This window comes from Nomascus leucogenys, chromosome 12 (assembly GCF_006542625.1).
Source record: "Nomascus leucogenys isolate Asia chromosome 12, Asia_NLE_v1, whole genome shotgun sequence".
NCBI classification, from domain to species: domain Eukaryota; kingdom Metazoa; phylum Chordata; class Mammalia; order Primates; family Hylobatidae; genus Nomascus; species Nomascus leucogenys.
The window spans coordinates 13,383,978-13,407,978 of NC_044392.1; the positions used below are offsets into that span (position 1 = coordinate 13,383,978).

The 24,001-nt window shown below is 47.6% G+C and overlaps 1 protein-coding gene across 2 annotated transcripts in view; it reads left to right on the top strand.

Moving 5' to 3' along the window:
• The first annotated feature begins 2,982 nt into the window (after positions 1-2,982).
• Positions 2,983-24,001, top strand: part of RNF220 (ring finger protein 220) — a 252,491-nt gene continuing 231,472 nt past the window's right edge. For both annotated transcript variants that reach the window (XM_030823760.1, XM_012511443.2), the window contains exons 1-2: positions 2,983-3,341; positions 9,803-10,544. In XM_030823760.1, the coding sequence (XP_030679620.1) occupies positions 9,920-10,544 (625 nt within the window). In that variant the 5' untranslated portion in view covers positions 2,983-3,341; positions 9,803-9,919. The remainder of the gene's footprint in view (positions 3,342-9,802; positions 10,545-24,001) is intronic.

The window sequence follows — 24,001 nt, forward strand, 5'->3', positions numbered from 1 at the left end:
AGGCAGGAGAATGGCGTGAATCCGGGAGGCGGAGCTTGCAGTGAGCCGAGATCGCGCCACTGCACTCCAGCCTGGGTGACAGAGCAAGACTTCGTCTCAAAAAAATATATATATATTTGGCTTGATGATTGAACAGACCTTCTTATCTGTATCATCTATCTGTGAGAGTGTGCACTGGATCTACGGGAACTCTCTAAGTTGATCTGAGGGAGCCTTTTACTACTGATGAACATTAAAGTACTGACAATGTCTTTTGCTATAAACAATAAAATCTTATTTAGGATTTATATAGAATCTTCCTTCTGCCTTCATCCACCATACTAAAATGGCTAAATCCTGTTGATTCTACCTTTTAGATCTCACTGCAATGTGTCCCCTCCTCTCCACTCACTCTGCCCCAGTACCTTGGTTCAGGCCCTACTTTATCCCAACTGAATTACTTGAGATAGACTTTTTAATTGGCCTCCCTGCCACTTGTCTAATCTCCACCTTGTCCACCCAGTAACTAGTGCTTGTTTTAAAACAGAAATCCTACCCTGTCACACCCCTAAAACCCTCTAGGGGTTTCTCATCATCTATAGGATAACGTCCACTTTCCTTAGCTTAGTATACAAAGCCTTTTGTGATTTGGCCCACTTCTCCTGCCTATCTCTTGCTGCTCAATGTTTCATATTTCAATTTCGAGGCAAATCAGTGGCTTATAATTCCTTTAACACACCACACAAGAGAGTTCTCAATAAATGCTTGTTAAATGAATGAATGAAATACCTTATGTAGCTAGGGTGACCATTCAACCTGCTTGGCCCAGGATGGCCCTCGTTCACATTTGTCATCCCAGTGTAATTATTAAAAGTGTCCCTTTTTTATCATCAAACTTGTCTCAGTTAGATCAATAAATTCTAAGGTCATCCTTATTATAGTGGTTATCAAATTGATTTTTAACTCTTTCTTTGTCTCCTCTACTAGATGGTGAGCTCTTTGAGGACAGGAGTTCATTTTTATATCCTAGTTTATTCATTCAACTAAGAGACTGATGCTGTAAGGTGCTTAGGGTATGATATAGAATGCAACAAACATGATTCTTGACTTCATGAAGTTTACAATCCAGCAGGAAATAATAATTTAGTGGAAAGAATAGAGCCTAACATAATAAATGCTGGTGTATGAGTGAATGATTAAACATGGATTAGAAGTTCCTCAACAGGCCAGGCATGGTGGCTCACCCCTGTAATCCCAGCACTTTGGGAGGCCGAGGCAAGTGGATCACTTGAAGTCAGGAGTTTGAGACGAGCCTGGCCAACATGGTGAAATCGTATTTCTACTAAAAATTATTTGGGCATGGAGGGGCATGCCTGTAATCCCAGCTACTTGGGAGACTGAGGTAGGAGAATTGCTTGAACTAGGGAGACGGAGGTTGCAGTAAGCTGAGATCACGCCACTGCACTCCAGCCTGGGTGGGAGAGTGAGATTCCATGTCAAAAAAATAAATAAATAAAAATAAAGTTCCTCAACAAATAATCCTCATATCATGAATTATAGAAATAGTCATAAATGTAGAACTCTAAGTGATCAAATTAACAATTTATTTAGAGTTGCCAATTAAAACTTTAAAATACAACAGCACACATATACGTAAACATACTTAATATTTAGATGCTACCTTAATGTTAAACATAAGTAAAAAGGACAATGAAATAATAGCAAGAAAGAGATTTTGACTCTCATTCTTTTTAGACAATTTATAATCCTATGTGGTTCTCTGCAAAATGGATTATCAGTATGTACTCCATTTCTCCCCACCCTCCTTTTTTTTTTTTTCAGATGAGAAATCTGAGGTTTTAGACACTTAACCACAAAACAAAGGAATGATTTTTTTTTTTTTGTCACCCAGGCTGGAGTGCAATGGCGTGATCTCGGCTCGCTGCAACTTCCGCCTCCTGGGTTCAAGCGATACTCCTGCCTTGGCCTCCTGAGTAGCTGGGATTACAGGCGCATGCCACCACGCCCGGCTACTTTACTTTTTGTATTTTTAGTAGAGACAGGGTTTCACCTGTTTGTCAGTCTGGTCTCAAACTCCTGACCTCTTGTTCCGCCCTCCTCGGCCTCCCAAAGTGTTGGCATTACAGGCGTGAGCCACCGTGCCCGGCCAGGAATGACTTCTTAAACCAGGATTTGATTTTGGTTGAACTTTGCTTTCAGAACTAGAACTACCTGCTATCCAAGACTTGTTAAACACGTTTTCATGGGCAAATTACAAAACCCTTTCAACCCCAGTTTCCTCTTCTATGAACTAGTGGTAATATTACCTCCAGAATTAATCCTAGGAGTAAATGAAATTATGTAAAGGCATTTAGTCCCATAACCGGGCTCCTAGAAAGCACTCAGGAATGTTAGTTCTCTGTCCATTTCCCCTGTTTATCTTTCTGTGTTTGATGAATTATAGGATGATATGAAATGATCTGAAAAGAATGAACTGTAATATAAACATCAATAAAACACCAATAAAAAACTTTATTCTCACATCTGGATGCTAAACTAGGCCTTCACCTTCTCCAAAAGTTACAGTTTTATTAATATTCATTTATTATTTATTATTATAGTCAAAGACCCAGAGAAGCATTCCAGGAACAAAGCAGCAGGTAAGATTTTTCTGGAAAAAGGCAGATATTTTGAGGAACCCAGGATTTGGGGGTCATTTAAGCAGCAGTGGATGTCAGTCTTCAAGCTTTGCCCATTTACTCTTGGTCCCTTTTGGTTCAGGAAAGGAAGAAGAACAAGCACCAAAACATTCACTGAGACCTTTGCGGGTGGGGGAGGAGGGATGTAAACAAAAGCCAACGCTCTCTTTAGTTCACAATGGCTCGCGACCCCAAGACTTCCAAGCTCCTTGGTGAGGGCCAGCAGGTCTGTTATCCAGGAGTGCCCTGGGTCTGGACTTCATTTCCCAGAGTCCCTTAGTGCCCTAATGTATTCAGTGCTCAGAGTGCCTGTATGTGTGTGAGTGTGAGAGAATGTGTGCGTGCGTGTGTGTGCGCGCGTGTGTGTGTCTCCTAGTCCCTGGGAGAGTGGAGGCTCATTCACTGATTAGAGCCAGCGCTGAGAGGCAGCACTGCTCCTTCTCTCACGCCAACCGAGTCTCTTGATCTGTACATGCAATCCCAGGCAGCTCGCGAACACAAACCCGGGGCCAGCCGCCTACTGCTGCTGCTGCCGCTGCCGCCGCCGCCGCCGCCGCTGCCTCCGCCGGCTCTGCGAACCCGGGACTTTTCATGCACCACACTCTCCGCCTGCTTCCCTCCGTGTCCTGAAAAGTGCGACCGTTCTCCCAAGGAATTTCCACGGCAAGTATGGAGATCAGAAAGGGGTGTGGACGTGTGTGCGTACCCAAGAGGGGTGGGTGCGAGGGCGGCCGGCTTGTTCAGGAACCTGGCTAACTTTCCGGGTCCGTTTCCTAGGGATTCGGGCGGTTCCCTCCGGACGGGGGCAGGGACTGGGACTCGGACTGGCGCGTCTTGGATCATCGCGACGGAGCCTCTCGGCATCGGCGCCCTGCGCGCTCCGTGCGCTGCCTCGCTCAAACTTTCCGTCTTGAGTTTTCCTTAATGTGTTTTATTTGGGGAGGGGGGGAGGTGCAAGGGGGAGGGACCAGACGCGGGAATTGGACAAGTAGGGAGGGTGAGGGCACTGCAAGGGAAGGGAGCAGGACTTCTTTTCTCCATCTTTTAATAAGCCCCATTCCCACTTTGTTTGGGTCGATCGCGAGAATGCCTTCTCGCCGGGCTCCCTGGTGCACCCCCCGGTGATTTCCGGGCTCCCCTGTGTACCCCGCGTTGATTTCCGGCGAGGCCAGGGCTGGGTGGTACTCAGTGGGGAGCCCGAGGCGGCGGGCGGATGGAGTAGGGGCGATCCGAATGAGAAACGACCCCGACAGCCTCCACCCCACACACAGCCGGCTCCGCGGGATACCCGGGGAGTGGCTGTTTAGCCCTGGACCCCGGGTGCTCGGCTGACTTTTTCCTAGCGGGGGCGCGTGTGAAGGGTGTGGAGGCAGGGAGGTGGGGTAGGATGGAGGGATACTCTGCAGGCAGGAAGGAGGCAGGTGCTGGCATAGAGGCGGACCGTTCTAAACGCCACTGGTAAACTCCCCACTCCGCTGGGCTGGACCGGCCTGGCCGTAGAGTAGCCTGACACGTGGGATCTCCCGCGATTTTCGGGGTCGGGACCCCCTCTCCCAGCGGTTCTACTGAGCAAGGCGGGAGGACGATCGTGGAGACGAGGGCGCATTACTCTGTTTGTAGTTTTATTTTTATCCTAGACCTGCCTTAAACTGAGTAACAATTTCTCTTCTGACTTGAGAACAAAACTTTTCACTGAGCACGCCGGTCGCTGCGGTCCTGTGGCCACTGCCGCCGCGCTTGTCAGCCCGGGCCGAGCGACCTTCTCTGCCCGGAACCCAGCCCCGCCACCGCACTCCGGAGCCTCCGGCCTCCCCCACCCCACCCCCGCCCCCCAACCCGGGGCTTTTCAGGGCTCGGCCTGGGCGTTTCGCCTTTGTGCTTTGTAAGAGAAAGCCTTTTCTTCCAGGGCACAACAAACTTGGGCGGAGAGCTTCCGTGTGGCCCCCCGGGCGAGGCCGCCCACGGTGGTGAGGCCATCCGAGGGGATGCCCGGTTCATCCCCCAATCCAGGAGCCTCTCCGAGAGCTTGCGGCCCAGGTCGACCCCAGCTGGCAAGGGCGCGCAGGAGTCCCGAAGTAGCGGGTACTAGGGCAGCCAGGAGGCAGGGGAAAAGCTCTCGCTTCCCGTTAAGCACACCCTGCATTCTTGGGTCGTGGATGCAGCTCCAGCGGAGAGCCCGTGTTCCGGCCCTGAGCCAGGCGCGCGTCTCACTGGGTGGGTGCATGGGGCCCGGGCCATAGGTGTGGGGGCACAGCCCTGCCTGGCCGGCCCGGGTCGTCTGGGGTCTGCGCCGGCCCACTGCCCCGGGAGCCGCGGAGGGGGACAGCACGGCGCTCGCTGCCCACGACGCCCAGCAGCCACGTCTTGCCTCTCGCCTCCGCTCCGGACTCGGCTTGAGGGGCAAAGGGGAGAGAAAGGAAAAATAAAGAGAAAAAAGAGCGGCAGTGAGGAAGCAGCGAGGGGACTGGGGGGAGCAGAGTGGGCAGGGGGGCTTTGCCTTGCCTGGCCTCCTCCTCTTTCCGTCTCGCGGCCTCTTCCTGCAAAGGGGAATGAGCAGAGGGGGGAAAGGCAGAAAGAGCATCGAGGGAAAGCGGCTCTGGCGTCTTCCGTGCCGATCCCTCCTGGCCCGCAGAGACCCGGCAAAAGTGGCGTGAGTTCGCTTGCTGCGCTTCGAGGCGAGGTTGGGGAAGGCCGAGAACGGGGCGGCGCCGCGTCGCGCCGCTGGTGGCCGACAGGGCCGGGGCCAGGCGCGGAGCGAGCGGGGACACACACCTGTTCTGCGAGTGTGCGGCGGCCGGACGGCCGCGGTGCGGGCCGCAGAACCCTCCCTCCCGCACCGCGCATCCGCAGTCGAGGAGCTGGAAGGGCCCGGCAGCCCCTCGCCGGTCCGCATTTGCAGGAGAAGCGGGAGTGGAGGAGCCCGCGGCTGCCAGCTGAAGCGGTGGCGCGCGCGGTGGCGGGACCCGGGTGACCCCCGGGGCGGGGCTGGAGGTCCTTGGACTTTGGTCGAAGGCTGGCAGCTCTGAGCCCCTGTCCCGCGGGCCCCGCGCAGCTGCGGACCAGGGGCCCTTGCACGTGTCGGTTCTTCCCGGACTGGCCCCTTGGTTGCCCAAAGTTAGCCGCAGATTGTTTCGTGCGGAGGTTGTTGGGACCTAGAGTATTCTATATACAAAGGCAACCGAGAGCCGGAGGTAGAGGTCAGGCCAAAGAGTAGTGGGCTCGGCTCCGCGTTGGGCCCAAGTTTATGTAGGTTTCGCCTTCACCTCTTCTTCCCCCGTTTTCCCTAAAAGAGTTGATTTTTTTTCCCAGTCGAGACTCTTCCGAGCTGAATAATGCACCCGCTCGCTGAGCCGGTATCCCAGCGACCCCGCACTCTCGGACTGGACCGGGCTGTCTCGGATTCGCACCCGTTGGCCAAGCTGGGCCTGAACCCGGGTCCAAATCTGGGACCGATACCCGGCCATGCCTGAAACACAGGCGTCGGCCCTAGCCCGGGAACTGTGTTAGCCTTATGTTCCCTGAGCTCTCGCATATGGTGGTAAAATTTCTGTTAGAGCGGTGTTTCCAAATACCCCCTGGGCATTTGGTGTGCGGGAATTCTCTTCAAGCGAAGTCTGTGAACTTAAAAAAAAAAAAATTCTTTCCTGCGTTCTTAACAACCCCCGACTACTCTGCCTCATTTCCCATTGTTCTTTGCTTTTTAAGTTCCCTGTTAATTTTTTAAAAGTTTATTTACGCAAAGGAAAAATATCGTTTAATTTGTTCTATTATTTTAATTCCTGGCTTTTGGAAACGGTTCAGAGACCACAAAAATGTCACCTGTTGTAATAAGCAGAGGAGTGTTGTGTGTGCATTTTAATTGCCAGCAGAGCCGTAGTTTGGTGGGCGCCCTGAGCTCGGCTCCGGGAAAGAGCCCTTTGCAGCTTTCTTTGTGGCAGTCATTTGCAAATGGGTTTGGCTCTCAGCTACGGCGGAGGCAGAGGCGGCAGCAGCACCGCTTCCTTCTACGCCGATCCCGGGCGCGGGTCAGGAAGCCCGCGGACCCTGGACCGGGATGGGCAGAGGATGGGATGGGAGATTACCTACTCTCTGAGACTTTATCTTGGGCTTTCGGTTTTTCTATGCGAAAGTGGCTAGTTCGCTCCGCAGAGCGCGGAGCGCTGCGCATCAGCCCAGCCTCAGACATTTTCACGTTCCAAACGCGGGCGTCTTCGTTTCATTTGTCCTGGTTCTGGCGTGTTTAACCACGCAATTAGTAATCTCACTAATTATTCAGATAGCTGGCGTTTTGCAATCATTTTAAACCAGGGTCGGGAGTGTGATTTAAGAAACAAACAAACTCCCACAGATACGGAACTGAACCAAACCCATCACGTCAAGGATTTGAAATTTTTTAAACTCAGTATTTGTTGGTCCCTCCGTCCAACCTCACTGCCTGCCAGACAATTTATTTAGCTTTGTGGATTGATCCCTCCTCCTTGTTTAGTTAATTCAACAAAGACTTTTTGCAATCTGTTTGGAGTTTGTCTGATGCCGTGGAAAAGTAGCTGATGATTTATTTGGTTGCTTTTCGATTTCTGTCTTCAGCCCTTCTTTCTCCTCCTTTCAGCGGGGATGTCAGCTGTTATTACTTCCTATTGATCCCTTTGCAAAGTGAGAAGTGAACTAAAATTAATGTCAATTCCACTGCTCGGATCAATAGCTGGAGTTATTTTAATCTGGATTTGCACGAAGTGCTAAATTAAAAAAAATCAGCATAGAGGCAGAAAAGTAACAGTTACTTACTTTCCCTTTGCCAGGTTCTTCACAGTCACCCAAATGCTCCATCAAGCTGATTATCTTACAATCCATATTTTTTTAATTAAGAGGGTCAGTTAGTTTTCTTATTTTGGGTTCTGTGTTTAAACCCATGACATTTTGACATTGGGAGTGTATTAACTATGGATTTTCATAATGACTGTGGTCAGCTGAAGCCTCATCTATACAAGTTGTTAATGTGAGGAGAGGGTAAGAAAGAAAAGGGAAAAGAAGAAAAGCACTCCCCCCTCCCCCATGGAGACCAACGCCCACGCAATGAAGTAAAAGAGATGTGGCCTGGAAAAATATTGTTGATTTATTTTCAGGGTAATGAAGTTTTCAAATGAATAACCAGGGTTGAGTGATTCACCGGGTTCTGTTGGAGTGTCCGGTGCTGTCACCAGATTCCTAATTTATGAAACTCATTTAAGATAATGAGGTGATCTAGGAAGTAAAAATAGCAAGTGAATCCTGCGGGGGGCTGGTATTTTGAAGGGGAAACATTCCTCCTTTCACACTCAGTGTGTTATGTTTGTCCTTTTCTCCAGTTTGCCTCATATAATATTGCTTGTTGATAGACAAGTAGCTATTTCTGTTGTGAAGAGCTGCTTAGAACCCTTGGAACAGCCCTAGACCCACTTTCAGAGCGTCCATGTTGTATGACCATTAATCTGACTAGAAAACAGCCAAGAATAGGATTCCCAGACTTGTCAGCCTAACTGGCTGTCCTTGGCAGATCATTCCCTGCACTGCTATAACTTGACAGGAAAGTTATTTAAAATTTGGAAGAGAGAAAAATCCGTTAATGTGAGATACATAATCTGGTAATTTAGCAATGATGTCTATAAGGAAAGATGCCAAATGAGGAAGCAGTCTGATGGTGTCCACTCATCTTCCCAATTAATAACAGTCATTGGCACGTCTGCTACAGGATAGGAGAAGGAAATACTCTCTTTGCACTGCATTAAGCCAGGAGGATTCATCTACCGTTTAACTGATGTTTCTCTGTTTGAGGGAATACCAAAGATACTCCAGGTGGGCTTTTTAAAAGGGATGAGGTAGATTTTATTTCTGATATGACTCTCAATTTAAAGGCATAATTTGTAGCAGACGGTGATTTTTGGTTATGCTTTGAGTTTCATTAAGTTTCTATTTCGTGTATATTTTTGACACTAATAAGTCCTGGTATTCATCTTATGTTGTCCTGGCTTTTGATATACAGCCCTTCTCCCAGCCCCCACTCAAAATACACTTTGGAATGGGACCGGTGACTATGAAAATGTACAACCTAAATTTACAAGGGAAACTGAAAGAAGTCTCTCCGAACTCCAATTTGTTCTGGGGGCCTTTATTGGACAGCAGCTCTGACTGGGCCAATAAGCAGAGCAAAATAAGTCAGGAATTTTGTTAACATTTTGTTCCAAATGTTAATGGCAAATCCAAGGCAGTTTACAAATCTACTTAAGAGTGAGTGCATTAGTAACTAAAATTACCGATCTGTTCTTTGCTGCCCTTAGAAGACAGATGCTTCTAGAGAGCGTATGCCAAAGGCGCCCATTATGGTTTTAAATATTGTCAGAGACGCCAGGCATTTTATTGATGAAGGTTTTGTTCCTTCTCAGAAAAGAGAAATAGAAAGCCCATGTGATTAGAGAGGGGTGTGCATCAAAATAAATGTTAATGTTGTTTGTTCACATAGCACTTTTTTCTGGAAACAGTCTTAGATGATACATGAAGATGTGTGTGTATGTATGTGCCAATGTGTATCTTTAATCCATGTGTATACTTTGTACTAACTAATATGTACAAGTGTTCCTGGTCTAGATGAACTTGAATTAGGGATATTTCAGTATCAGAGTGTTGTTAGGGGAGATGAAGAGAGGATGCATATGTGGGGAATCGTATAGGTAGAATGTGGTCTCTGAACATCAGGCCTGCCATGAGTGGTGGATGCAGGTGGAAGCACTTTAAAACATAGACCCCCCACTTAATCTACTGGATGGCTTGGCCTTCCAAAGCTCATTTGTTCAGGGAATATCGTATTTGGAGGTTTTATGATATTTTTTTCTTTGCTGGGCTCAGGCGCATTTCACCCGGAACGTGTAGGGACCAAAGTCAGCTACGCGTACATCACAGTAAGTTGTCTATTGATTTTCCTGGATGAAAATGGTCTGATGCTGCTGCCCACTGGCTCCTAAAGCCTGTGGTGTCTCTTGCCCGAGCATCTGTAAGCCAGAAGGATGGTGTTTCGATCACTTGGGGTTTCCCTTTTTTTCCTCCCCCTGACTTTCCTCCCCCTTCTTTTTTTCTCTTTGCTGTTTCTACAGGTCTTAGGAGGGAATGATTCCCCAGTAATATTCCCTGCCCTGACCCAAGGTGCCGCTTGGCCTCCCTCCCAGGGAAGACTGCTTCTTGTGTAACGCCGGCCACAGAAACAGACTCCGATGGACTTACACCGGGCAGCCTTCAAGATGGAGAACTCATCCTACCTTCCCAACCCTCTGGCATCCCCAGCACTGATGGTCCTGGCATCCACGGCTGAGGCCAGCCGTGATGCTTCCATCCCTTGTCAGCAGCCCCGACCCTTTGGTGTACCTGTCTCAGTTGACAAGGACGTGCATATTCCTTTCACCAACGGTTCCTATACCTTTGCCTCTATGTACCATCGGCAAGGTGGGGTGCCAGGCACTTTTGCCAATCGTGATTTCCCCCCTTCTCTACTACACCTCCACCCTCAATTTGCTCCCCCAAATCTAGATTGCACCCCAATCAGTATGCTGAATCATAGTGGTGTGGGGGCTTTCCGGCCCTTTGCCTCCACCGAGGACCGGGAGAGCTATCAGTCAGCCTTTACGCCGGCCAAGCGTCTTAAGAACTGCCATGACACAGAGTCTCCCCACTTGCGCTTCTCAGATGCAGATGGCAAGGAATATGACTTTGGGACACAGCTGCCATCTAGCTCCCCTGGTTCACTAAAGGTTGATGACACTGGGAAGAAGATTTTTGCTGTCTCTGGCCTCATTTCTGATCGGGAAGCCTCATCTAGCCCAGAGGATCGGAATGACAGATGTAAGTACGTTGGTTCGAGCCCTCCCATACCCCCAGTAAGCCCTGCCTCACCGTGATGTTCAACAGGTTGGTGGCATTTTACATGCTCCTAGTAATGGGAAGGGCCAACTAAGTCCCTTTCACTAGCTGTGGAGTGCTAAGCTTTGCTTGTCTCTTATCAGTGAGCACTGATAGTTCTTGAAATGTTTTTCTGAAAGTAGCCAGAGGCAAGTTGGCCCCAGCACAGCCTTTCTCTTGGGCCCTAGTGGGCTTATTCTCTGAGGACTCGAGTGAAGAGGGGTGCCACCGATGACTGGAGTGAATGTCATTTCATTAAGAAGTGTCGGCTCCTAGGGAATTTGGGGGGCCTAAAGAAACATGTCCACTCCTCCTCTCTTTGCTGTCCTCATTATGTTTGTCTGATCTGTGTTATTTTTTAGCTTTTCCATTGTATCACATCCAGCAGACTCCACGTGATTCTATTTTCACAACTCTCAGCCCTTGTCCACATCAGGCTATTTTTCAGAGAAGGACAAAGGTGTCGTCAATCACCATAAAGCATTTCAAACAGCTGTGTTTTCCTTGCGATCGCAAGGCTAGAAAGCCGACTTCTCTTGGGATTTCACAGGTTTGCTGGATGCTTATCCTGGGGCTCACTTTTAGGACTAGACACGGTTGACCTGTGTGACTGCTCCATATTTGATGTTCACAACTATTATTAATTTCTGCTTATGAAACAGCTTTTTCTCGTGTTCTCCAAGTGCCTTGTTGGGCTCTGGCTACACTTACTCATAGCTGGAACTAAACCTTTATTTGGAACTTGTAGACTAGGAGTGCTGAACCCTGCAATCTTTTGCTCTAATATAATCAGAAAATAATTGTGTTTTGAAGCTTTTGGGCTGTGGGTAGACAGAGCAGTTTTCTTCAAGCCTGGTGAGAATTTATGAACTGAGGGTGTTTTTTCCACGCAACCCTTTGTTCTCAGATTTGCTTTATTTTATTTTCTTAAGAAAACTACATCTGAGGTTTGTCTTCCCCTTTTCTCTATTTTCTCGTGCTCCCGTCCTCTCTATAACCACCAACACGAATACCATTTTTTTCCCTCCTCTTTATGATGCCGAGGAGAGTAATAGAGACATTGCAGCTCTCTCCCCTGTCGCCACTGCTTCCTCAGGCTGTCTCCTTGAATTAGGCACTGTGTTAACTTTCCTGCGCTAAAAGGCATCTGCCTAAACCCAGCGTACCTTTTCAATAAAAGTCATCATAAAATCAACCTGCCTTGTAAATCCATCGCTCTTTGGTTTTGAAATATGTTGCAAGTGTGTCTTTTATGTCAGCGTCTGTGAGCCAGAGACCTCCCCACTTAAGGGAGAAGGCTGCTGGCTGACAGCACTACTGCTAGTGTTGCCCTCTCACTTTGGCTTTGGTTCTCTTTCACCTTTTCACTTTCTGTTGACTTGTGTGTCTTGTGATCCTGCTTCTTGGATATAGCTGCTGAACAGGTATCGGCACTGTGTTGGTTCATTTGATTTGATTTTATTTTAGTTTTCATTTGTCCAGTGATGTGCAAGTGATCAAGGCTAGTTGTAATGTGACCTCCAGCCAAAACTGCCTTGTGTTATGGTGTCACAGATTCCGCCTCTTTTTTTCTCCAAATACAAGTTGAAAATGAAATCCTCTCATAACTAATATGCCACCAAGTAACATCTGGAGATTGAGATCTCTTTCTTCTTACCTAACAGATCCAGCTTGTCTCCATTTTTCTATCTTTTTAGCCCAAACCTGTATCCGACTCCAGAGCAGGAGGAAGCTTGTTAGTCAAGTCAGAACTCATAGACGTGGATATCCATTCCCCTCTGAGTGTCAAAGCCATAACTCTTCTGTTTGCCTGGTTTGCATTGTGTGGTGGTGGCATCCCCCATGGAGATGGATCCCTCACACAGGAATACGCCTGGGTGGAGAAAAATTAAATGAGTCTGTCTCCCAAAGTGAAATGGAATTCTGACCTTGAAATTAATGAGATTCTGATCAGAAGGGTGGGGAAACTTCTTTATTTCCAATGCAGTGTTACATAAATTGGAGTCCTTTCCTCTTTTATTCATTTAAAATATTCTTCCCTTACACAGTACCTTGTGTTCTCCTTTTTTTTTCTTGTACACAAGCATAAAACCTATAGGAGTGTCTGTGAGGGGAGGGTGTTTGTACACCCACGTTATTATCCAGAGTTGCATTTGTGACTAATCTTTAATAAGAAACAAAGGTGCAAAGTGAAAAGGAGGCTGTGCTACCCTGTGGTCACCCTGGATTTGTGCTCTTTCCTCCCTTCCTTACCTTAGGTGGTTAGCACATCCCTCACCGGGTCATACTAGATGGCATTTGTGCTTGTGATTGTGAATTTTTGGAAGGCAGGAGAATTATTCTGTAAGGAAGGGTTGAAGAGGCACTAAGACAAAGTCTGCAGCAGCTTTCTTGGCTCCTGTCATATGCCGACGTGTGTCGGAATATTTATGGTCTGTTTTATGTAAATACATATTTAAGGGCCGTTAGAAGGCCTGATTATTCCCGCTAGATGCCTTTCAGGTCCTCCCTACAGAACCGTTTTGAAATAAGTAATATTTCTCAGATAATCAAGTGACAGTATACAAGACTGCTTCCAAAGGGAAAGAAAGCTTCAGGGGCGGATGGGGGCAGTGACGGCGGATGGGGATATGAAAAGACAGAGGATAGAAAGTGTTCAGATGAGCAGAGTGATAGGATACAGTGCTTTCGCCAGATTGCCCAAATTAACCATATATGGTTGATATATGTACACACACACACGTGTATATATGTATATATATTTATTCTTAAAATTTAGAGTTAATTGCTGATATGGTCGACTCATTTTTCAGTTCTCTTCGTATAAATATCTTTTCATAAAATATTTTTTAAATGTTTTAATTAAATGCAGCAGTCAAACTCCAAAGTAAGCATTTAGCTTTAGAGTTTTGTTGGTGGGTGGGGGTGGGAGGTGAGAATGGGGGTGTGTGTCCTTTACTTAGAGCAGAAGTTTTTATGACTGAGTTTTAGGTCATTAAGAAATCAGTTGTATAATGGAAACACTGACAGTTTTTACTGTTGCAGCCACCCCCTGCTCACACACTACATCAATATGCAGATACGTCCACTTGTGAGCCCACTGGAAAGAGAGGCCTGCAGACATGGTGTAATGCACACATGTTCTTTCCTTAAATCTGGGTACTGGTAGGCAGGATTTCTTTTGTGATTAAACATGAATTTTTATAGACAGAAATATAGTGATTTGGGTCAAGCATCATCTTTCCTGATAGATGATTCTGGTTTGCTTGCCTGTCCATCCACCTGGCTTCACAGGTGATTCCTGAGGGAGGTGTTGTGCCCTATGGAAAAACAAGCAGCCTTTACTCTACAGGACTGACTTACTTGCCCTGGAAAATGGGAGAAGTGTTTTGTGAGAAGCCATTCATGGAGGATGCATAATTCCCCAGGAAGTGGACTGAGGTAACTCCTGTTTATTGTCACTCCCTGAATCAGTCCCCAAGGCTCATTGTCCAGGGAAATAATGCTAAAATTTATAGACCAATTACAAATAGTTCACATGTGCCTTACATATGAAATGTCTACAGCGATGTTTCCCAGGGCCTTTAAAATAAACATTTCCTCATTAAGGAAACTTTACAACAAAAGGGAAGATAAGTATTGTCTGCTGTCTTGTGTTAGAATCTGTACATTTATTACCCCCTTAGCACTCTGGCTCCTGTCATGTGCATTTCCTGATGGTCCTCTTCAGGCTGCCCCTGTGCCCAGATTCCTGCCTGTGTGACACAGTCTTTGGCCAGCCTGCCAGCCTATCCACTCAGCCCAAATTGGAGTTGACGAAGTATACATGCGCACCACAGGGCCGAGAGGGCCCAGAACTGCCCGCGTGGAGTGGCGACTGGCCCTGTCTTCTGGCTTACCCCAGAGATGGACTCTGGGCACTGACCATAAGTGGCTTGGGTTTGCCCTCTTTCCTTGACCTTCACTGTGGTCGGGTAGAGTCACAGGTAGGCAGGAAACCTGATGGCTCACAGCAGCTCCTGGATGTTCTGCTTTGCTCTCATCTTTGATGTACTTGAATAGCCATTCCTGGGTCCCAAAAGCCCTGAGTAGGAGATGGTATTTTGTACTCTGTGTCTTTTATAAAGGCATGTATCATTGAAGACCCTGTGTTCTAACAATCAAATCAGCTGAGCCCACCTAGGCCAAAGGCAGCCTGGAATGGGGAGGGCTGGGGTGAGGGGGGATACTTTCCAAGGGCTCTGGGACTGGGGTGGGCAGGTACTCTACACTGGGCTTTTAGGAGAGTTGCTCTTGCTAGGGAGAATGTTTGGGGCATGCCAGGTGGCCAGGCTGCACCTCTGGGTTGCAGCTGGGACAGCTGACCACTGGGAAAGGGTCAGCAAATCGCCAGAAGAGCTGGATCAGATGCTTCCCTCTGTCCTGACTGCCCAGACCTAGCCTGACTCTCCCTCAGCTGCTCCCGGGTTCTCCCCCACTCCCCGGGGGCAAGAACTCCTGTGATGTGTGTGGTTGTTTCTGGTTGTTCACTCCCAACACAGTCATGGAGACTCTTTTTCATGCTGCTGGGTTTAATTGTCTTGTTGGGATAAAGAAATGTTTGCACAGCTAAAGTGGGGCCGGGCTGGACGGGAGCAGTCCCTGATGGCTGCAGAGCCATCTGGCCTGGCTTGGCTTGGCTCGGCGCGCAGCTCGCCCGGCGGCTGGGCTCGCTCTAGTTGTGCTCCCGCTCTTCCCCTGCCCTCGCTCCACGCCGCGCCGCTCTGTGCGGCGGCTGCCTCCTCTTACGGCCGGAATGCCTAATCACCATGATGAGAAAACGGACACCGCAGCCGTCCTCCCTCCTCGCTCCGCGCCCTCCCTCCCATCAATTGTCATGCAGAAGTGATCCGGGCTGCCGTTTCCTCGCGGCCGCCCGCCAGCCCCTCGCCACTCCCGGCAGAAGGGTGGCTGGTAATTGATCGTCTGGGGGAGGGGTCGCGGAGAGGCGCGAGAACTGGCCCCGGGGAGGCCAGGCCACGGAGTGGGCCCAGTTCGCTCACTTGCAAGGGACCCCCCAGCCTCCGCCACCGAGGCGGCTTGCAAGTGATTTCAGAAATGTTGGTGATCTCGCCGTCGCTCTGCAGCACTTGGAGGCCGCGGGAGGACTCTGCGCGCCGCCTCGAGGGCTGGGAGCGCCCAGCCCGCGGCCACACACACGAGGGCCCGGCGCGCCCCCCGCCCTGCCCCGCCTCGCCCCCCGCCCTGCCCCGCCTCGCCCTCCACGTCCCTGCGCCCCCAAGTCGCACTAAGAACCCAGTCCCCGATTGGTGTCCTCTACGCCGTCTGAGCAGAAGAGAGTGGGGACCGGGGCGAGGGATAAGGGGGGGCGCCCACGCGACGTCACGGTGCATGGGAGCGCGCGGGAGGCGCTAGTGGGTGCACGGGGCGGGAGGGGGACACAGCGCGGGGGTGGGGATGGCCACTGTGCAGGGAGGGTTCTGCCTGGGGGAGGAGGGATGGGAGGAGGGTGGGGGAGCAGGGCGCGTGGAGGAGGGAGGTTGGACGTGTGTACAGCGCCTGGGGACCTCGCTGGCCCCTTGGTGCCCCCAGGGCTCTGAGGCTTCTCCTTTCGGCTTGAAATGTTTTTCCTTGCCTGCTTTTCAAATCTGTAAAAATGTTCCGGGGAATGTTTCCCAAGTCCAGGGCTCCGTCCTTCGGCGGGATTGCTGGCATTCGGGCAAGGCGAGTCGCGGTGGCCTCTGAGGCTCGCAGCCAGCACAGCGGGGCTCGTTAAAGTCCGGGCAATTTCTGGAACTCTTCCCACGGGAAGTTTTCCGGGGCTGCCTTCCGGTCAGCGGCCCCAGGTTGATTATTTGGTGGCCCCTTTTTGTTTGAAAACAAAAAAAAAAAACACACATTGTATCCAAATAACAAAAGTTGCTGTCCCTCCCCACCCCCTTTCCTCATTAGGCAGGGAAGAGGAAACTGAAAAATAGAATTATATTTTTATATTGGTTTTCTTATTTTTAACCCTTATTAACTACATCCATCTGGTTAATAAATATTGGCACACATTGAAATGTGTTCTTTGTAAATAGTTGAGATTTGGAGTGACAACATATTTAATGGAGTTATATTTTTATAATAGTTTTTCTTATTTTTAACTCATTAACCACATCCATGTGGTTAATAAATATCAAAGCACACGTTGGGACGTGCTCTTTATAAATACTTGAGATTTGGAGTGATGGTACATTTCATTGTAAAATCCACGGGATTTTTAAACACCAAAATAGCAATATTGTTTGGACTTGCATATTTGCTCGTGAGAGTTTAACAGCATTTCCCAGCGCCATTTTATCCCATCTTAAAGAGAGATGAACTGCAGACTTAAGGGTAATTTATTGCTATATATCAGCTAAAATGCCTTTAAAAAATTTTTTAAGTATCATTTAAATTGTGGCATGTATGGTTGAACAGAATGTGTTGTTATCCTTTGTAACTTCACATGTGTGCTACAGGGTAGGAATTTGTAAGTGTCTCTTTCTTTGCAGCAAGAAGGAGAATTTTCTGCGAAATAACTTTCTTACACCTTTTCCAGGAAAAGATCCTGGATAGGGACTATATATTGAGCCTGGAGAAATGATAGGCTGTGGTATGAATCAGAACACCTGGTAGATGCTAAGTAAACAGAAGGAATTTATCATCTTCCAGCCTTACGCAATGGATTGGACTTTTCTGTTATCTTAATCACACTACTTTAGTTTAAGTGTTTAAAAAATTATTTTTTGTCTGGTACCAATCATATAAAAGGGTTTAGTGTTCATTGCATATTGAATACCTTAATGGTGGCGATTATAATCTAGTTTTTACTTTAAGTTTTCATCATCAGCATTGCACAGAACAGTATCTGTAAGACTATGTATGCTATCCCAAAGGCATAGAGGTTTGAGGAAAGAAAGGAAGAACTTATTTATGCCTTGAGGTTTCATGACGACGAAGGTAGGGAGGGAGTTTTCCAAGAATTTGTGAAATCACGTTTCTCAAATATAGACTTACTTTATTACTTGGGGTACTATTAATACAAAATCGTTTATAACATAACAAAAATTTAAATCTACTTTTTTCTCCTAACCCTTAGAAACCTAAGATTGGAGCCTCACCCCTTTCTAAATGTTTTCCCACAGCATTACATCCCCTATCATGGAGTCCACACATACGGATCTGCTTTCGGTGTGTATTTTAGAAAAAAGTTTCTACCTAGATCCTGGCCGAAGTTGAAAACAGTCAAGTGATGTGGAGGTTTTGTAGACACATGTAAACATCTGGCAATTCAGATATGTGGCTGTCAGTTTTCTCTGTGGAATGCATTCTGGTTGAAGATGACCTAGACGAAATGAAAGTTGTGTTTTTGCTGGGGAGACATGGTGCTGTGTTCAGTACATTCTGTTAACGGATCTGAAGCTTTAGGAAAATCTGGAGCTATGTGAGTGAAGAAGGAACCTTTTGGTACAGTCTTATGAGAAATCAAGCCCAGTAAGTTTGAGTGTGACTTACCAGGCAAGAGTTGTCTTTTTCCACTGAAATTCAGGCTAGACTTACGGCTTTACGTCCATCTTAGTGCAGCAGAGACAGAAAGCTGTAGGGAGGAGGCAAGGGCCAGCCCTGGAGAGACCTTCGCTTTATTTTCAGGTATATGATTCCCATTTAGGTGCCAGCTAATCCTATATTGCTCTCATTTGACCTTGCTTCTGGGGGTTTGATTTAAAGCAAGTCAGAGTGGCCTAGCATAATAAATACCTGTTAGAGGAATAAAAGCTATATTTGCCCCCTTTGAGCCTCAACTTGAAGGTGTTTCAGATCAAAGGTGGGGAGGCAATATAACATAGTCATTATGAGTTTGGCCTCTGGAGTTAAGTCCTGACCTGTTAGCTTACTTGCTTTCTGATACTGGGAAGGTTACCTAATCTCTCTGGGCCTCAGTATTCTTGCCTGCAAAATGGGAATTATACAGACTTAAAGGGTTGTTGGGAAGGACTGAATGAGATTAAATACACAGATAATGCTTAGAACAGTTTCTCACACATACTAAGTGTTCAATACTTAGTTACTGTTATTATTTCAAGGACAATCTGGTGGTAAAACCTTCCTTGTTAAAAGCACTGATGTAGCCAAACACAGGGTCATTAACAACTAGCAATGTATGTAGGGTCCTTTCACACACTCATGCCTTATGGCAATGTGGAAAGAGGGAGGGAGAAAGGCTCGAAAGCCCTTTTCTGTGATGACCAGCTGCTTCTCCTCCCTTCATTATTATCCATCCACCAGGATTAGCCCTGGTGTCCTCCTGACCTCTTTCTCCCATAGTCGAGTTAGAGAAACTGAGTCTGGGAGTCGGGAGAGGGTTTAACTAGGGTTGAATATCTAGGCAGTGGCCCGGGTTAAAAAAGCCAAATCTCATGGTATTTTCTTATTCTGAAATTTTATGTTACTGGATATTGTTTGAAATCAATGGGTTATTAGAATTTGTGTGTGATACAGGTTTGGACTACATGTAATGAGATTTGCTGTAATAGTATTTGACTAGTATTAGAATTCACAATCCCTGGGTTTCTCGTGTGTCCTTAGATTTTAAGTTATACAGACACTTTTACCCTCTTGCCTATGTGAGACAAATCTGTGAACCTTCCCCCATCTGTGTGTGTCACAGTCCCACAGCATGATGGATTGTCTCTGCTTGGGGGAGGCTTAGGACGGGGCTTGAAGGGGCCTTGTAGGTCAGAAGAGAAATACAGCAGCAGGACTGAGATGGGGGGGCTGCCTGGGGAGGGATTAGCAGGGGGAAGGGGAGGGCAGGGTTGGGCGGGGCATGGTGTCTGTGTGCATTCTCCTAGGAGTAAAAGAGGGCTGTCCATTACCCTGAACGCACAAATAAACTCAGTGTTTTTCTCTTTGTAGAAAAAAAGCCCCATGGGACTTGGGAATACCAGAGAATGACTCTGCATGTCAGTGGGAGAGGTGGGGAGTAGGAGGATGGGAGTGGGGAAGACTGACCCTGTGCCTGAGGACCTCGGATTTGAGTCTGTTATTTAAATAGAGTAGCTCATATTTGAAGAGCCTCATGCCCACATATGTTTGTAGCAGAAATAGCTGTTGGCAGCCAATCATCTGATACCTCAGTCTCTATCAACTCCTTCATGGCTCCATTTAAAGGAAGGGTTCAGCTCACCTTTGGAAGTGAAGTGTCTCTGAAGGTCATGGAGCACCCAGTTCTCCTCCCTCTCTGTCCTCAGCCCTTCCCACATATAGTCACAAAGGTGTGTACTAGCTAGGAAGGGAAATGCTGAATGTTCTTAATTTTTGGTTCTTAAAGAAGGGGAAAGTCTGGGATTTAGGTCCAAATGCCAAAATCATGGTTCAGAAGGAATTCTAGAAAAGGAGCGGAGCCTGAGAGGTAGCTGGAGCGGTAAGGGCAGTGGCGCATGCTCGGCTGAGGAATCAGCAGGACTGCAGTTAGGGCCTAGGCTTCAGCTTCCTTCCTGAGCAGTAAAATTAAAAAAAAAAAATCCTTAGAACAACAAAAGTCTGGACGCATGGGCTTCCTTCCTGACAGGCCAACCTGGTGGGGCTTCATTCAGACTGAGCAGCAGTCAAGGCTGATTTACGGGGAAAAGAACCCAGACATGGGTTTAACCCTTTCCTAACCACAGAGATGCTTCATTGCAAATGCTGCCTCCTTCTTCTAACTTACCATCATGGTGTGGGGAGATTTTTATTGTCATTTCTTCTTTATTTAAAGAGGGTACCTGCTGCTAAAGTACCCACTGTCCTCTTCATGAGAAAGCTGAGCCTATGAGAAGTTGAGGGACATGTAAGAAACTCAAGTCTGTGGCTCATGGCCAGAATAGCTCTCAGGCTCTTGATGACATTATATTGACTCTGTAGTATTGAATCCATCTTTGATCGTGGGAAGTGCCTCCTGGAGTCTGTACTGGGGTGCTGCTGTGAGCCCCAGTTTTACCTCCATAAGATACTGGTCCCATAGAAGGAATAGTACTGCTTCATCTTAGCTGTTTGTTGGTGGCAGTGGATAAAACTGTCGCAGAGTATGTGAGACATGACTCAGTTGCCATATCATTGGTCAAATGTGATGCACTCATTAATTCATTTAATCATTCAGCTGTATTTACTGCGTACCTACATTGTTCCAGGCACCATGTGAGGTACTGGGAATAGACTGATGTGCAAGATAGATTATAGCCCCTGCCTTACTGGACTTCAAAGTTTAGTTAGCAATTGCAGGATGCTGCGAAAAGTACTGTCATAGGGGAAATATAACATGCCATGAGACTTAGAAGTTGGAGCATCTAATCTTGTCTAAGAGTCAGGGATAGCTTTCTGGAGCAAGTGACCTTTACGCTGATATCTGAAAATCAAGAAGGAGTTATTTATTCAAAGGAGCTAGGGGTAGCAGTTTGCTTTTTTGGACAAACTGTAGTATCTGAGAGTGGAAGAAAGAACTCCAGAACTGCCAAGGATTGCTCACAGTGAAGTGAGAATAGAATTGTTCCCTGCCAGGGCCTGAGACCTGACCTTGGATGTCTATAGCACTTCATCCTATAACCAGGCATTCTTGAGAATATCCATTTGGTGCTTATGTGGCTCTAAGGCTCATCATCTAGGGTCCTGCTTTTAAAGTTACTTTCTAAAGATATGTCACTAGAAAATGCTTTCTGATAACATGTGCTATCTTAACCACCAGAGGACCCATGAGCACCCAGAACCATGCTTGGCACAGAGTAGATACTCAGGAAATGTTTGCTGAATGAAGGAGGGCCATTGCCCTGCTGATGTTTAGTGAGGTAGATTAAGGGTCCTCATCTTTTTACTAAAGTTCAGGCTTAGCTCTATCCTTTGCCCTACCCGGAAACGTGACAGGTCTCAGGGCCTAGAGTACTCGCTTGGCTGTTAAACTAAGCCACATAGCACCCGGGATTCTTGGCAGAGTTTCTTGGCAAGGTTTCCTCTGGGAGGTGCATTGCTCAGGCTTGACTTTCACGAGGGAGGTTAGCCATGTAGTGCCAAGAGTATTGAAGAAGGAAAAAAAGAAGGCGAAGCAAACCGTTGTTCCAGCCTGGCACACGTCGGCATGCTAAAAACAGTTCCTTCCAGCCGGGGCCTCTGTACTCCACCATCCCCGCTGTGGTTTTCCTTCCCTGGCCTCTTATCTTCATCGTCGCTCTACATCCACAAACATTTCCTGAGCTCCTGTGTGTAGAGCGTTGTGCTCGGTGCTGTTTGCAAGGGAATCAAAGAAGTAGGAGATAATACTTCCTCTTCTTGACAGCCTTATGGTTAAGGTGAGTAGCTAAACTGTATATATGAAAAAGAAATGATAATGTAAAATAACAGACAGTAAGAGCACTAGGATTTCAAGAGAGACAGAGTCATCGCTGAGGCTGGCTTTCTCAAAATGTGATCTAAGGACTGCCTGCTTCAGATCACTTGTGCTGGTGGTAGTGGACGATGGGGACAGGGATGGGGGTGGGGTGAAGAATATTATTTATAATGCAGATTCCCAGGGCCCACACTAGATTTCATATTCAGAATCACAAGGAATGCAGCTTAGAAACTGTGTATTTAGCAAGCAGCCATCCTAGGTTATTCCTGTGCTCCTTAAGGTTTAGGAATCACTCATCTAGGGTGAAAGTCTCGGGGGAAGGTTTCACCGAGGTGTTTGGCCTTGCAGAAAGGGGAATGAGGACTTGTGGAGAGGAAAGGAAGAGGATGGAAACCCACTGAGGAGTCTGGGCAGGCAGGGTAAGGGTGAAGACCCGCGATCTGCTCACAGACAGTACCTTCCTCATCCAGTCTGCTGTCTTGGGGAGGATCTGTCCATCTGTCCCAGCTCGCCCTCTGCCACTGCTCCTCCTTGGATTGCCTCCCTCTGCCTGTCTTATTGCTGATCAAGAGACCATATGTGCCCAGGCCTTCCCTTCTTGGTGCAATATTATAATGATGAGGTGGCCCAGTGGAGGGTCTGGAGGTGCTTGGCCAGATGTGAGGGAGGCTGGTGTGCGCTGCGGTGCCCCGTGGGCTCCAACCAGCTTATCTTCTCACTGCTGTTGCTCTGCCAAGAAGGGGCTGGAGAGGGTTTGGTGTGTGTGCTTTGCCAGCCTCCTCTCTCCTCTTCCGCAGCCCTTGAGCTTTCAAATGTTCATTTGTAAAGAAATAAAAGTTGGAGGGTTAGAGGAATCTCTCAGTGTCAGAATCAGTCACCAACACCTGCAGATTGGCTTTCTGCTTTAAGCTTTAACCCTTCCAGGGTGCAGCTGCCACCAGGTAGAAGGTTCAGTGAGCCGTGACTAGGGGCTTGCTCTGAGAGGTTCAGGGGGTTTTGGGTACCTGTGCAGTAGGGGATGCTCTTGTCAAGTTTGCTTATGGAGTTGGGGATGGTATTTTTCCCCCAACATAATTCCCTCTTTAAAAACGCTCATCACATTAAATTGTAATTATTTGCTTAATTGTGCCTCTCCCACGGGCCCATGTCTGTCTCCTTATGTGACTCCATCTAGCGTGTCCCCTCATATAGTGCCTAGCTTGGTAAATATTTGTTGTTAAAGTAAATGAACCCAGGATCACTGTTTCTTCTGCTGAGTTTGCAGAGTTGCCAGCTGGCTCTCCTCACTTGGACATAGTCTGAAGGGCCACACAGGATCCACCACAACACTGGGCACCTCCTGGCATGTTTACAAGTGGGAGGTGGTGACCAGAAATAGAGGAAATGTTCAGCGATAGGGCAACAGCACAGTCAGAAGCTCTGGGCCTGTCATTTACTAGCCGTGTGACGCTGGGTAAGTCTCTGTTTCTCTGAGCCCCAGCTCCTCATATATAAAATGGGAGATGGCAGATACTCCCTGCCCTACCCTACAGGGTTGCTGAGTAAATAGATAATCCAGATGTGTTTTGTAATCTTAAAGTAACCGTATAAATGCCATACCCTCACATACACATAGGTACATGCAAGATGTCTATCTACGTCTGTCTCAAGAGCAAAATGGTCTTTGAGGGCTAAAATAGTTTATGAAATGCCTGAGTGTTCAACCTAGAGGGAGCCCTCTGACATGCCATTCCATCCTTGAAGTTGAGCTGCAGAAGACAGTCTGCATTCCCTGAGACCGGCTGCAGCACTATTTTTCTAGGTGTTTTGGGGCAAAAGTTACCCAATTCTTGTAGACTTTTTGTGAATGTAAGTTGGCAGGCCGTTTTCTATACAGATCTGTGACATCTCAGCTGAAATTTTATTTTCTAAATCCCCACTGAAAGAAGTTTACCCTTTGCCTTTCTTCTCAGCAAAGCTCAGAGCATCTTTATTTTTCCATTTCCAGGGCCAGTGATTCTATTCCTATTTTGTGGAG